The sequence below is a fragment of the Aythya fuligula genome, chromosome 2 (assembly GCF_009819795.1).
Source record: "Aythya fuligula isolate bAytFul2 chromosome 2, bAytFul2.pri, whole genome shotgun sequence".
NCBI lineage: Eukaryota > Metazoa > Chordata > Aves > Anseriformes > Anatidae > Aythya > Aythya fuligula.
Window position 1 is genome coordinate 70479601 of NC_045560.1, and position 13952 is coordinate 70493552.

At 43.4% G+C, this 13952-nt stretch overlaps 1 protein-coding gene across 1 annotated transcript; it reads right to left on the reverse strand.

The window, feature by feature from the left end:
• Positions 1–4321: 4321 nt before the first annotated feature.
• On the reverse strand, positions 4322–5665 carry PPP1R3G (protein phosphatase 1 regulatory subunit 3G). The gene is made up of 2 exons (XM_032181086.1): positions 5627–5665; positions 4322–5023 (listed from the first exon to the last, which is right to left on the reverse strand). Exons 1-2 carry the CDS (start codon positions 5663–5665, stop codon positions 4322–4324), a joined length of 741 nt encoding a protein of 246 aa, XP_032036977.1.
• Between the last annotated feature and the right edge of the window lie 8287 nt (positions 5666–13952).

Genomic DNA, 13952 nt, shown 5'->3' on the forward strand with positions numbered 1-13952 from the left:
ATATATACGTAAATAGAGCCATGAGGAGTTATGTGTTGGCTGTTTTCTGCAGTTTTCCATAATAATTTACAGTGAAATCCTGGCATCACTGAAGTCATGATTACACTGATTGCTTCGTTCCCTGGTTCTTAGCATGGGCAACATTATTTCATACTGTAGGAATGTTTTGCTTGATAACATTTATTAAAAAAAAAAAAAAAAAGTGAATGTGTGTAGTTCTTTTAACAAAAGTTTATATTCTTGCTTTATCTTTTTTCAGTATTTTAGAAAGAAAGTATGTGCACAAACCCTTAATGTGGAAGCAGGAAAAGAAAAAGGAAAAAAAAAAAAAAAAAAGAGAGAGAAACCAGTAATTTCTCTAGTCCTGTGCATTTTCTACAATTTCGTGATAAAAAAAGGACAGGAACTCTCAAACCTCTTTCACAGACATATGCTTCTTCAAAGAATTCTGCCGTTTACACAGAGAATTAACTACCATCAGTGTGTTGTAAGAGCTGCTTCTTTCTAAACTTCTTTCCTTTTTTGCGGTTTAAGCCCACTAACTACTGAAGCCTTGCAGGGGCAATGGGAAGTGATGGCAAGACGTGCATTCAGATGACTGTTCTTCTATGTTCGGAGGGAGAGAACTATGGAGACCTGTGAAGAATGCTCAGGCTTTCTACTGAAAGAGTACACCACATAAATATTTATACCAGTCTTTGGAAATATGCTAATCCAAGGCAAGTAATTTTCCCTCTCTTTAATAGAGTCATAAAAAACAATTAAGGTGATTTAATTACTGCCAAGCCCAGAGAACAGATTTTGAACTCTGACAGATGAACATTCATCACAGTGCCATGTTATGCTAACCCTAAAACACAAGTGTCTGAACAGAACAGACAATTAAACCTCCATCATTTCCCCTACCTTCGTGCAATACTTTGGGCTGAATCCAGATCCCAGGAAGTCAATGGGAGCAGAAGCCAGACTTTTCAAGTTCTGACTGAAAGCCCCAGCTTTAAATTAGACACAAGTAGTTTGCATGCAAGTTTGTAGTTCTTCATGATGCCAAAGTAAATTTAACTTCACGGTCCTTTTCTGAAATCATTTCAATCTTAATTTAAACGTTATTATAAACTGCAAAGAAATGCTTAAAGGACTTTTAACTTTGATGTCCTTCACAGTTACCCAATATAGAGGTTCAATTGTTTTAAACTTTTGGGGTTTATTCATACTTATAAAATCCTTTGACGTCTATCTCTCTGTTATGCCCTTAAGGGCATGGGGGAAAAAAAAAAAAAAAAAAAAAAAAAAAGATAAAGAAAAGATAAATCTGCATAAACTGAAAATCTGTAGAGCTGGAGTTCTTCCAAGAGTGCTAACAAATCTTTATCTTTGTTATTTCTTAAGTTGGGGTAGGGAGGGTGTTTGTGAGTACATGCTCCAGAAGCTATGCACTGAATCTCTATAAAATATTCCACGAACAGTAATGCAACCAAACAGAAAATGTGTTTCTCTTCGCATTTTACTCTGTCGGGCTTTTTCATTTTATAGAATTAGAACTAATTCAATTTGAATCTATTTCTTTGAGAATAAAGTTATATGCTATGTATCTTGACCTACAACATCGAGCAGCAGCCCTGTATTTGGTTATTAAGGGTTGCTAGCATTCAGTACATACATGTTCTACTTCTGATTTTTACACAATGCCCAATGTAATCTTTGGTAAAGCCTTGCATTTCCATAGCCCCCAGTAACTTCATCAATGAAAATACAGAGAACTGTGTGCAAGTGGTCTTTGAAACCTGCTTTGGAAATCTCTGCTTATATAAAATCTTAAAAGTACAGAAGTGTACTGTGTACAACAGAGAATGTTTCTACCCGCTATAAATAACTGCAACTAGCTATAATTCTTCCGTCTACCTCTGCCCAGATACAGAAATCAGAATATGGCTACTCGTTTAAATCCTGTTTAAGGAGAGAGCCCTTCAGCCCGCCCTTTTTTGGTGAAATTTCCTTCTTCTCTGAAGCAATTAATAAACAAAACACAGAAAAAGGAATGGGCCCCAGAAGTTCAAAGTATTACATTGTACTTAAATGAAGAATCTGTCTTAATACCATTACCAACACATGTCAGCTTAAAAGCACATTATTTCATTGATAAAACTATCTGAAGAAAGGCTAATTCACAGCATATTATTCCATGCAAAACCCTGTAATCTGATAATGCACTATTCTAAAACAAACTTCTGTACAGCAGTAACAGAGTTGTCTATTCTTCCTTAAATAACTTCCATACTTTTGGAGAGAGTTTACATGGAACTTGGAAAGCAGCAGTAAGAGCTGCTGTTTGCATGCACAGAGCTTCTACTTTGTGCATTTTTAAAGCAATGATACTGAGCACAGATACAGGTACGGCTCTACTACCAAGATGGCTTCTGGAGGAATTAAACACCCCTTTATATTCGGCTGTACTCATGCCATAATCTACGGTTTATGTATGTTTTCTTCAAGGAGGGGAAGGGCAGGCTGTGTTTCCAGAAGCAGCACGTGTTAGCAAAACTGCAGGGACTGCAGGCTGAAGTTCCCTCTCTTTCACATAATTTCTGCTGCTTCCACCACCTCTGATTCTGTGCCAGCTCACTGAGAGGGCAGGTCATCTGAGCACCTATTGTATAAGTAGGGGGAATTTTATAGAGGTGCAAATTTTTCTAAGGCACATAGAATGGGCTTTAAAATGTTTTGTATCTTCAGAGGAAATGAAGATCTGAGAAAACTCACAGCATGTTCTGTTTTAAAAATGAGGATAATCACTGAAGGCCTTGCTAAAGAATACACATCCAAAGGTCAAAGCTTTTTCTGCATCCTCATAATATCTACTTTTTCTTCCATCAAAAAATTATTGTCAAAGTAAGGTAAGTCAAGCTGCAGAGGAGCCATAAAAAAATCTCTACCAAAACCTTCTTGTTGTCCATCTGTGCTAGCAAAGCTTCCTCCCAGGACAGCTCTCACAAGACGCCTGTTCGGAGAGTATGCTGCATGGCTCTGGCAGGACCCCCGTCCCAAACGCTGCCTGTCAGCTGCCAGCGTTCACGGTTATGGTGAGACTTCGTGGTCAATGCAAGGTGCCCCAACAGCTCCGTCCCCACTGCAGGAGCTGCAACTTGCAGCGCGTTAGGGCCTGGGCACGACCAGGCTGGGGAGCTGCGAACTATCTGGTTACATCCTGCTGGCCGAAGATACAGAAAAAAGATCTATATCAGTGGGCTTTTTAGAAGCTTTTTTACAAGTTTTTATTCATACAAACCCATCTGCATTGGTACGTTTTACTTAGTTTCAGGGCTTGGGACACCAGTGGCAGTCCACCTCCGGGCTTGCAATGCAAGAGTGAAGAGGAAATCAGGTAAGTGTCCAGCGCTGCGGTGCACACAAGCCCCCTTCCCAACAACATACAAATACTAGAAAAGGCACAGCAAAATAAGCTGAATAAATTAAAAATACTTGAGAAATGCAGTGCAAAATGTAACATAAGGAGAGCTGAACTAAAGCATTTGCTTTCATTCATTAGTGAGGATACCCTCTCCGTATCACATTGTCACTCCTCAGTGAGAAGGTCATCCAATTCAGTCACTGCTCCCCAAATATGAAAATACAGAAATGTGTGTGAGACAGGCACCATCTTTTACTTTACATTACTCAGCGGTGTTGTTATCAAAGTTCTCCTGACAGACTCAGTATCTGCAAACACTTTTAACTCCTCCCTTGCCCCGTTTTTAGGCCCGTCAGTTGTGTGAGAAGCAGCGAGCGGCCTATTTTAAGCAAAAACACTTTTGCAGCAGTCCCCATTGGCTGCTATTAGCCAGGCGCACGCAGGGATCCGCACCCAAGCCTGGGGAAGGCTGTGAGCGCTATCAGGGCCCGCTGAGTGACAAAAGCCAGGGCAGCCCCGACCCGCAACCAGCTCTGAGGCTGGGGGCACGGCCACGGTGGGGCAGGCACTGAAGTTATCAGGGGCCCTCGCTGGTGGGGACCGCTGGATTGGAAAAATAATGCCAAAGAGGTGAGGCCCAACGCGGCTCTGGAAGGGCCGTGCGAGCAGGGGAAGCGGGGCGCTGCGTTAAGGCTCCTGTCACTCGGGCGCTCCGGCGAGCAGGCAGGTGCGGTGAAGCCCGAATCGAAGCCTCGGAAAACGACGTCGAGGAAAAAAAAAAAAAAAAAAAAAAAAGAAAGAAAATAACACCTCTCCAAGACCAGCACCAAACCACACGCCACTCAGTCCCCTCACATCCTCCAAAACGTGATAAAAAACGACCCCGCGAGCCACGGCGGCCCCGGTTCCACCTCAGGTGCCCCCCCCCCGCCCCGTCCCGTCAGTGCCGGGGTCGCCGTCGGGGTCGCGGCGGCACCACCGCAGCGTGTAGTTGCGGCCCTGGTTGTTGTCCCAGTACTCGCCCTGCTGGCTGCGGTAGCGGACAGCGAAGTGCAGGGCCGAGCCCTCCCCCGGGCTCGGCGGCACGCACAGGGTGAAGCCGTAGCGCTCGGCCGGCGCCTCGACGGCGGGGGCGGCGGTGCTGGTGGCGGTGGTGCTGGTGGTGGAGGCGGCGGGCAGGGGCTCCGCCGGGGCGTCCATGAAGGAGAGCCACTCGTTGAAGGTGTATCGCACCGTCACCTCGGCGGGGCCGCCGCTCGGCAGCACCTGCACCGTGCCCCGCACGCCGGCGGCCGAGGCGGGCCGGCAGAGCCGCTCCAGGCACACCCGCTGCCGCTGCAGCCGCTCGGCCGAGGGCGCCCCGCCGTCGGGGAAGTCGGAGTCGGGCTCCAGCAGCAGGGCCCCGCCGCCGCAGGGGAGCCCCGCGGCCGCTCCGGGCTCCGGCGGCTCGACGTGCGGGCTCTGCAGGCGGGACAGGGCGGCGGGCGGCACCCGCGGCTCCTCGGCGTCGCTGAAGTGCTTGACGCTGGCCAGGCTCAGCCCCAGCGAGTCGGCGAACTGCACCCGCTTCTTGCACTTGGGGCAGCAGCCCGCGCCGGCCGCCGCCTCCTCCTCCTCCTCGTCCTCCTCTTCCTCATCCTCCTCTTCCTCCCGCTCCGCGCCGGGGGCCGGCGGCCGTGGGCAGCGGCGCAGCTCCAGCAGCAGCAGCCCCTCCGCCCGCTCCCCCGACGGCTGCCGCTTCGCCCCCGCCGCGCCGCTCCCCCAGAGCAGCCGCTGCTCGCTGGGGGCCGTCAGCTCCTGCTGCGGCTGCAAGGGGCTCGCCATGGCCCCCCCCGGGCCCTGCCCGTCCCGTCCCGTCCCGTCCCGTCGGGGGCCGGCACCGCTTTATCCGGCGCCCCCGCCGCCGGCCCCGGGTGGGGGGCGCGTCCCCCGGCGGGCCCGGAGCCACCCCGGAGGGCTGCGGCGGAGCTGCGGGCGGGGGCGGGCCCTGCCGGGCTCCCTGCCCTGCCCTCCCCTCCCCTCCCCTCCCCTCTCCTCTCCCGGAGTGAACAGGGAGGAAATGCGAGGCGTGAGCGGCGGCCGGGGGGCGGGCACGGCGTCCCCCCACCGCCGGGGGCCGCGGTTTCCACAGCGAGGGGCAGAGAGCCGCGAGCAACGCCGCCGGGAGTTTTATGGGGTCTGGAGAGGGGGGAGAACAGCTCTTCCTGGGGCTGTTACTGCTGCTGTGCTGCTGTTACCATTTAGGCTTCCATCCATCGCGCGGCAGCACCAGAGGAGGCCCGAAGGAGAAACCCAGAGGGCCAGGGTTAAGCAGGACAAACCCTTGCACCACGATGGCATCACCTCGGAGCCAGAGCCCGGCTCCCACAGAGGCAGGAGGCTGCGGGGAGATAGCATAAGCAGTGCACGAAGCAGGCCCCATGCTTTGTATTAATGGTAAAATGTCCATCTCCTGCAGTGGAGAGCTTGTAAGACACACACACACACACACACACACCAGCTTTTACGTTTAGATCAGTTTCCACCCATCCTGACTGCTGGGGGAAACTTTGAGAGTTGGACTCTAGGACAAAACCCCAAAGGCAGGTAAATGCAACACCAAATGCCTTTAAGACCTGAAGCCCTGTAAATGGAACACCAAATGCATCCATTTTTAACATTATTATTTTTTGAGCAAATCTTGCTGGCTGCTTTTTCTCCCCCCACGTTTGTTGCCCGCAGTTCTCCACCTGTGGAAAATACAGTCCAAAGCCTCTTGAGGCACATGTGCACGTGCACCCTGACTTGAATGTCAGAATGTCTTTGAACTTCCAAGCTGACAACAACAACAACAAAACTTATCCAGGAGGAAAAACAAAACACAAATTTTACCTTTTAAACAAAGAAGTGGAATTCTGCCTCAGGTTTATTTTCTGAGGGTAATGTATAGTAAACGGTATCCTCCTAACAAGACGCTTTTATTACGATCATGAGACCCATATCTGAGAATTTTTCCAAATTTAATTTCATTCTTTGTGCATGCCATTGCTATTGTCTGTGGATGATTTGCATGGATGATTGCAAAAATACTTCACTCTTAAACTTCCCTTCATTCTGAGGGAAAAGACACTAAAAAGCATATGCAAATAACACTGTACTAGCTGAAGCAATGCACTCCCACTATGGATTTATCTTTTTTTGTTGTTGTTGTTCATATTTTAGTTTGGTTTTTATTTGTTTGTTTATTTTGCATAGTTTGTTTTATTTTTGGTATACGTTTGGTTGCCAAAATGCATCCTACCAACGTGAGTGCTGCCTGACTGAGTGTGCAGTCTGGATCTCACAGAGGAATGAATGTCAGAGCAGCAGAAGCATTACTGAGCAGTTTCCTTAGGAGATAGTGCTGTGATGATACTCGTCCTGCACCTCGAGTGAAAATTTGAGCAGCCAACAGTTATTTAGGAGTGCCAAATCGTTTGACTCCTGTAGCTTCTGGCACTGCACTCCACATTTGTTAGCAGTTCATTTTAGAGCATTGTAGGAACAGGAATGAAGGACAAACATTCTCTTTGGCACCAGCTGTGCTAATGGAAAACATTACTAATACCATTTTGCCGTCAACTGCTCATCACCAACACTCTGCTTTAAGTTGCCATGTTCACCAGGCTGTCAGCTGAACTATTCATAGGAGCAGTCCCTTACCTAGCCCGGTCCAAGTGAACAGTGTGCCACCACTTAAGCTCTTTAAACTAGCCACCCTCATTTTAATGGAAGTAAACCACAGAGCTGAGGTCTGCAACATGTTACAAGAAAGCTTCAATGAGGCAGAACAATAAATGGCAGTGCTGTGTCACCGTCCTGTTAACATTCACTTTGACCAAAACAGGTTGCAATGCAGGCCCTTGCTTACCTGTGCCCCGAAATGAGAGCTCATGGCCTACCTGTTCTAGGTTTGTGACAACTAAAATTACCAAGCTGAAATGAAGAAAGATGAATACATAACATGGTTAATAGTGCTTAGTACTTAAAATGTCTTCAAAAATCTTGAGATAAAATACAGTGTGACTACTTTACTTTCTCAAATTAATACCTATGTTAAAATGAAGAAAACAGAAATTAAGAAGCCAGCACTTACTTCCTCATGTGGTGTTTATTCCACTAAAGCATGCTTTCTCAGCTTGCCAAACCAATTAACAAGTGTTTTAAGCAGCAAAGGGGAAAAATGTGCCATTTGCTGATAATGCAAAACCATTTGGACTAATAGAAATTGAAGAGCAATGTGAAAGGTTTAAGCAAAATAACGGACTGCAAAATGAGAAACTTAATCTAAATATTGATAAAAAATAAGTAATGTTGTAGGAAGTGATACACATTTTTTATATACTCCATAAATCTGGGAGACAGATCTGCAAAAAGGATTACTGTATGCAAAAAATTTGAAAAAGCAGTTAAGACAACAGGAATCCATATTACATGAAAAGAGTCTACATGAGGCAGCAGCATACAAAGAGAAGTTCATTTTTTTTATTGTAATCATTTGCTAGTATTCTGAAAATGAGTGTAACTTGAAATCAGATAAATCTTTACAACAGGCATTTCTTTACACAACATTGAAGTGATGTGATGGTGGACATTTATTTAAGGAGGTATTTGGTGTTGTCTCTGAAATATTTCAAAATGGATTCTCTTAAAAGGATGGGGCAACCAGAGCTTCAGACTACCAAGTACTGTTTACTGCATTTGTTACTAAAGAAAATGTTGAGATAAAAGTGGAGGGATTTCCTGGTAAAAGACAGCAGAGTCACAGTCAGGAGGCTTTTTGCATTCCCTGGGGTATTGCCAGTTATGTTTACGGTATCATATGACACACAGGATTAACATTGTACATGTACCTTCTTTCTTCTTCTCCCTTCTTATTTCCCATCTCCTTACCCTGTCCCTCTAATCCCCATCCTGCATTCAATACACATATCCTGCAGGAGCATTTTGATCCTAAGATGGCTACAGAGTGACATGAGAAAAATAGGGATGCACAAATCAGTGGTAAGTGATTCATGGTATTGCTTTCTCAATTCTGACTGCGATTGCATGGTTATATATTTTTCAGGACTTGTTAGATCAAAGATTTTTGTTTGCTGCTTTGGGATGGAGCTCTATTTGATGTGCAATTTAATAAATTGGTCGAGCTCTTTGGATCAATAGTCATCATTTGGACACAAAATGAACATAAAAGTATTTGTTTGCAGACACACAGAGTCAAGTAATGGGAGGATTCTGTTCATGCAACTCAGCCACACAGTTTAATCCAGGAGTCCATTCAAATGCTTTTCATCATTTCTTTTCATGCACTTTTAATATTAGCTTCAACCTTCAAACCCAAAACTAGAAGATTTTCCTGTTAGTCCAGATGGAAAGTACTCTACCACGTAGAATGTAGCCAGTTCAAATAGGCCATATCTCTTCAAGTCCCCACTCAAGTCTTACTTAAGAAAATCTCCTGTAGCTTATCAGACAACTTGAATGACTAATAACTACTAAGAAATATTTAACTATATTTACAGGGATTTGCAAATATGCAGGGATTATCACAGTTCACACATGAAATTAATACTTTTTTTTTTTCTCTCAAATTCTAGCAAAATTGGTTCTGAACTATCTTATTCATTTCAAAAAACACATTCTTCATCCAAGTTGTAGCAGCTGATATGGTTGTACAAAAATGGCAGGGAGGATATTAATAGTCTCCTCAATTATTATTATTTTTTTAAGTGCTCCCTAGCCCATGGGAAATTTGAGTTTCTCTGTATTTTTAATAAGGTTAGGATTCAGTTTACTATGTTTGTGAGTATGATCACTGACTGAAAGACTCAGTGGGTCTATAAAACCTGACTGGAAATTTTTCAGAAGTAGATTATTAGACCTAATTTTCTTCCTTATGCAGGAAAACCAAGCAGCTGTACTCCAGAAATGCATGGATTAGGTCTGTAATGGAAGAAGTACTGAAATGGAAACAAATATCTGGAAGTGATCATTTTAGTTTCCAAATCTTAAACCCAAAGATTTAAATCCAAGATCCTAATTTTTCTGCAGGATACTCAGCAAACAAAATCCTTCAGAGCTCTGAGCCTTTCAGGCAATCTCTTTTAGAGATGTCTGCCATATCTTTCTGGATTTTGGTAAGGCCTTTGATACTGTCCCTCACAGCATCCTTTTGGACAAACTGTCCAGCTGTGAGACAAACCAGATCACACCACACTGGGTGATGAACTGGCTTGGCAGTAGAGCTCAAAGGGTTGCAGTGAATGGGGCTGCACCTGGCTGGTCACCAGCAGTGCTACCTCCCCAGGGCTCTCTATAGGTCCCTTCCAACTGAACTATTCTGTTCTTTGTATTCTGTCTTGTCTCTAAAAAGACTTGATGCTGACATTCCTTATGGGAAGTGGAGATTGCTTAAAATATACAGAAATACAGTTTTCCTGAACTATAGCAAGGGCTGTGTCTCCCACAATGATGTGGAATATCCTTTTTAATTACTAATAACTATTTAGCAATAGGCCAAGGAAGGTCCCTTCATTTGGGTGAAATACCCTTTCTGAAGTTGGAGTTTTGTAATCAATTTCAATCGCTCCAAGATTTCTTCCTCTGCATGTGGTATAAACATTGAGCTCATTCTTTGTGATAACCAAGTATATAGCAATGGCACAAAATGATTCATCAATATTTTTTGACTTTCTACTTTGCAGAAATTGCATGGAAAAGATTTAAAATGCTTTAACAAACAATGTAAAAAAGACCAAAACCATATTGAACAAAACCTTTACATTCCCTAAGATTTCAGATTTGGTTCTTGTGGTTCTACGAGGCATAAAGGTACTAACCTGTGATTTGTAAGATGTTTATGTCAACTTTTATATATTCACATGGTACCCTGAAAATCGTAAGTCATGGTTGTCAGATGTTTAAGCAGTAAATCATGTTATGATAAAAAAAAAAAATACCCTCCTGTGTACAAGCTACCATCCTAATACAGACAGTTACTGCATTTCAACAAATTAACCCAAAGAGAGAATATTTGAAAAGGCAAAGTTCAGATAGTCACTTGGAAAAATGGTTTCAGCTTCCAAAATGTGTTTATGTGTTTATGTATATTTTTTGCGTATCAATCTAGGAAAAAATATAATGTGGATCAAATTCCACCATACATTATTGCTGTACATTATCACTGTAATGTAATTACAGGCCTGGGCCTGTCCCTGTGAGGTGAAGAAGGGGATCGAGGGTGTTGGGGGGGTGAGTTGTGAGGGGCTGGCTGCAGCTGGAGGGTGGTGGGATGGCCTCATGGTGGGTGTCCCCCTCATCTCTTGCTTGGCTGCAGTTAAAGGAGGGGAACAGCCCCAGTGCCCAATGTTGACCCTATATTGCATGTCTTGATACACAGCGCTGGTCCAGAGCTTACACAGAAATGTGGAGTTCAGACACAGAGCCGCGTGGTGGCCCAGCTCCTGCAGAAGCTGCCCTGGGTCCTTGCTGATCTGTTTTTGGTATCAAAGATTTTTTAAAACTTGGTGATTAGTGACATCAACAAACTGTTCACAGAGTTGTTTCAGGAGGAGGCGGTATGTGGGAAACCTCATGGGAGGCCCCATGCTGATCATGATGACTAGTGTGTTGGCTAGAAACAGAGCCAAAGGAAATTGTGCAGATGAAGCTTTCTGCTGGAGCAAAAGTCTGACAGAAGACATATAGGCTATCTACTTACAAGGACATATGAAGAATTTAATTTGTTTCTGGCCTCCAGACCCTATGCAGCAGTTGCTCAAAGCTAGACATCAAGGCAACACCAGAACCTGTGAAACAGTAAAAGCAAGCAGCTAGAACTGCCACACAGAAGAGAGCTCTGCTGTCGCCTCTAGATGCCCCAGGGTTAATAAGGATAACCTAAGGGGAACAAAAGGTTCATGGCATTCTTCCCAAACTTAAAAGAAGTTACCTTAAAACAACAGAGCAGGACAAACATTACTAGGTTAAAGGTTGGAGTAGATGATCCTAGAGGTCTTTTCCAAACTGAACAATTCTGTGATTCTATGATTATGCCATCGTATTGCACTGGACTTTAGTAAGAATGGAGCTCCATCTTATGCCAAGTATAAAGGGCATTCTACCCCCAAAACTGTTGCTGGGCTATTAAAACAATCCTATTTTTTTCTTGCCATCTGTCTTAAGTTACTGGATTTTGCTCCTGCCCTGCCACCTAGCAGTCTGCCTCTGGAAAACTGAAAACGAACATCTCCTTAAAACTCTGTAAGGAAACTTACTCAGACAGAAGACATGTTTACTTCCTGACTGAGGACACCCCAGAATTCCAAATGCTTGAAATACACTCCAAAATGAGCTTCTAGATAGCATATAATGCATAACTGATGAAGCAATGCATCTCTAAACCATTTTTTGAGTCACTAGCCACGAACCATTAAATGTCCAACACCTTAGATTTTTTTACTTTTTTTTTTTTTCCTCTCTAAGACATTAGATTTTTGCTCATTGGAAATAGGACATGAAAATGGAAAGTGAAATGAACTTACACCCAGATGTTTTCTGTTTTGTGTTTTTGTGTTTGTCATAAGCAAGAAGGTAGCTCGCTCAAAATCAATAGTGGCATGAACTCATTTGGACACTTCTTGGACAACAGAGTTGGTCAGCTGGTCAGAGGGGCCTTTGCCACGTCAGCTGGTGAAGCCTCTGACGTGCTTCACAGTCATGTTGGACTTGGCTTTTTTAAAAACCTGACCTCATCAGCTCAGATACCTCTGTCTTTTGGGAAAATAGAGTTGTGCAATATAGCACGTTCTAGTAACTCCTAGCAAATGCAGGGCAACCTTTTCAGCACAGCAGTCGCAACTGGGTAAGTAGTACGTCAGTTATTTCTCTCACTTGTCTTAAAACGCGTCAGTAGGCTTTAAGTCATAACCTTGATGTATAAATGCTGTGTTAAAAATAGTTTGCTTGAATGCGTCGTTTTCCAAACTGCAGGAAAAGGAGTAAATTCAACTCTGACTCTTTTAGGTTCCCCAGGACTGCCACAATTAGAGTTTGTTCTGAATTGCTAAGGTATGTTAGAAGACAGCAAAACAGGTAGGTACCTGATAGAAGGTCCCGCAAGAGAGAATTTTTATTGCAGTTGTTTATACTGATTCTTGTGACTTAAGAAAGGATTATTTCAGTTGATGTACATATACAGTTGTGCAGTTGATGTACATATACAGTATCTGTACTCTATAGTATCTGCAGCTGGCTATCTGTAACACAGTACACACAGTACTGCTAAAAGACAAAAACAAAAAAACAGTTGAATTTCAGTGAATGAAATAGCTTATGTAGTGGTCTGAACAAAGAGATTTGCATTTCTAAAGAATATTAATAGTTTTAACAGTAGGAAAGAAACAGGAGAAATATGTGCTGTTTTACTATCAACATGCTGTTCTAGCAAGTAAGCCTGCACCTCAAAACTCATGTTCATGAACAAGAAATCTAGGACTGAGTGCTACTGCCTAATGCTGCAAAAGCAAAGGATTGGCATTAATGGCTATCATTAAGAGTATTCAAATAAAAGTCACTGACATAGCCATATATGAATGGAGGCATGCTCAATCCTGCATCACCAGAAGTGAAAAAAAAAAAAAAAAAAAAAAAAGCTTTATATTTCATTGACTATAAATAGAATAGGTCATACATACTATGAATTCAGTCCTAATTTAAGCATCTTTAGGAGGAAAGGCAGAAAAGAAGCTCCATCTAGTGGTGTGGTTGATTGTAATTGCTTTTAAACTTCATTTGATTGCAAATGCATTCCTATCCAGCAACAAAATGAAAAATTGAAGTAGCATATGAAAGATCATCTCTCCTGCAAACTAAGCCAGCATTTTCTAACATTTTAAAATCAGAAAACGCTTTAAAATCAGAAACTGCTTCTGTTTGAAGCAAAACAGAGCTGATACCTTTTAATACAATGCACATATGACCCTGTCATGTACTAATCTAGAATGGAAACAGGCCGTCAAACAAAAATACAAGGGTATGTTAGCACACTTCAAGAGGTAACCTGCTGCAGCCCAGGGGTGGGAGGAAGAGAAGGCAGTAATCATTAGCCAGAGGATGAAGGAGGAGGAGTGTGAATGTGAAGTCAGGATCACAGATGAACCTGTCACACAAAAGATTCTGGAAGGTTAGCAGTTATATTAAAACATTGTTCCTGTTTCTCAAATTAAAGCAACAAACTTTTCACGGGTTGTTTTTATAAGAAATTAACTTTCTTCAGTGAACAAACTGTGATTTGTTTGGAAAAGATGCTGTATTTCCTTTCTTCAAAGAATCTTGAACTGTTCTATATATAATAGATTTGCAATATTTTGTTCTGAAAACCAAATCAGATGCTTTAATCATTTTTTTAATGTAAGAAAATGACTACATTTTAGGAAGCTGCTTTCTGCCTCCCTGCCTCCATTATACTTTATCACCTTGAGCTGTGAAAGTCATACCTTCTTGAATGTATTGACACACACGGTAG

Bases quoted from the DNA above. Each gene is read 5' to 3' on its own strand.
- PPP1R3G (XM_032181086.1), bottom strand. From the start codon at position 5,665: ATGGATGGAAGCCTAAATGGTAACAGCAGCACAGCAGCA. The intron at 5,024-5,626 runs GTAACAGCCCCA...GAGGACGAGGAG, and splicing joins GTAACAGCAGCACAGCAGCA to GAGGAGGAGGCGGCGGCCGG.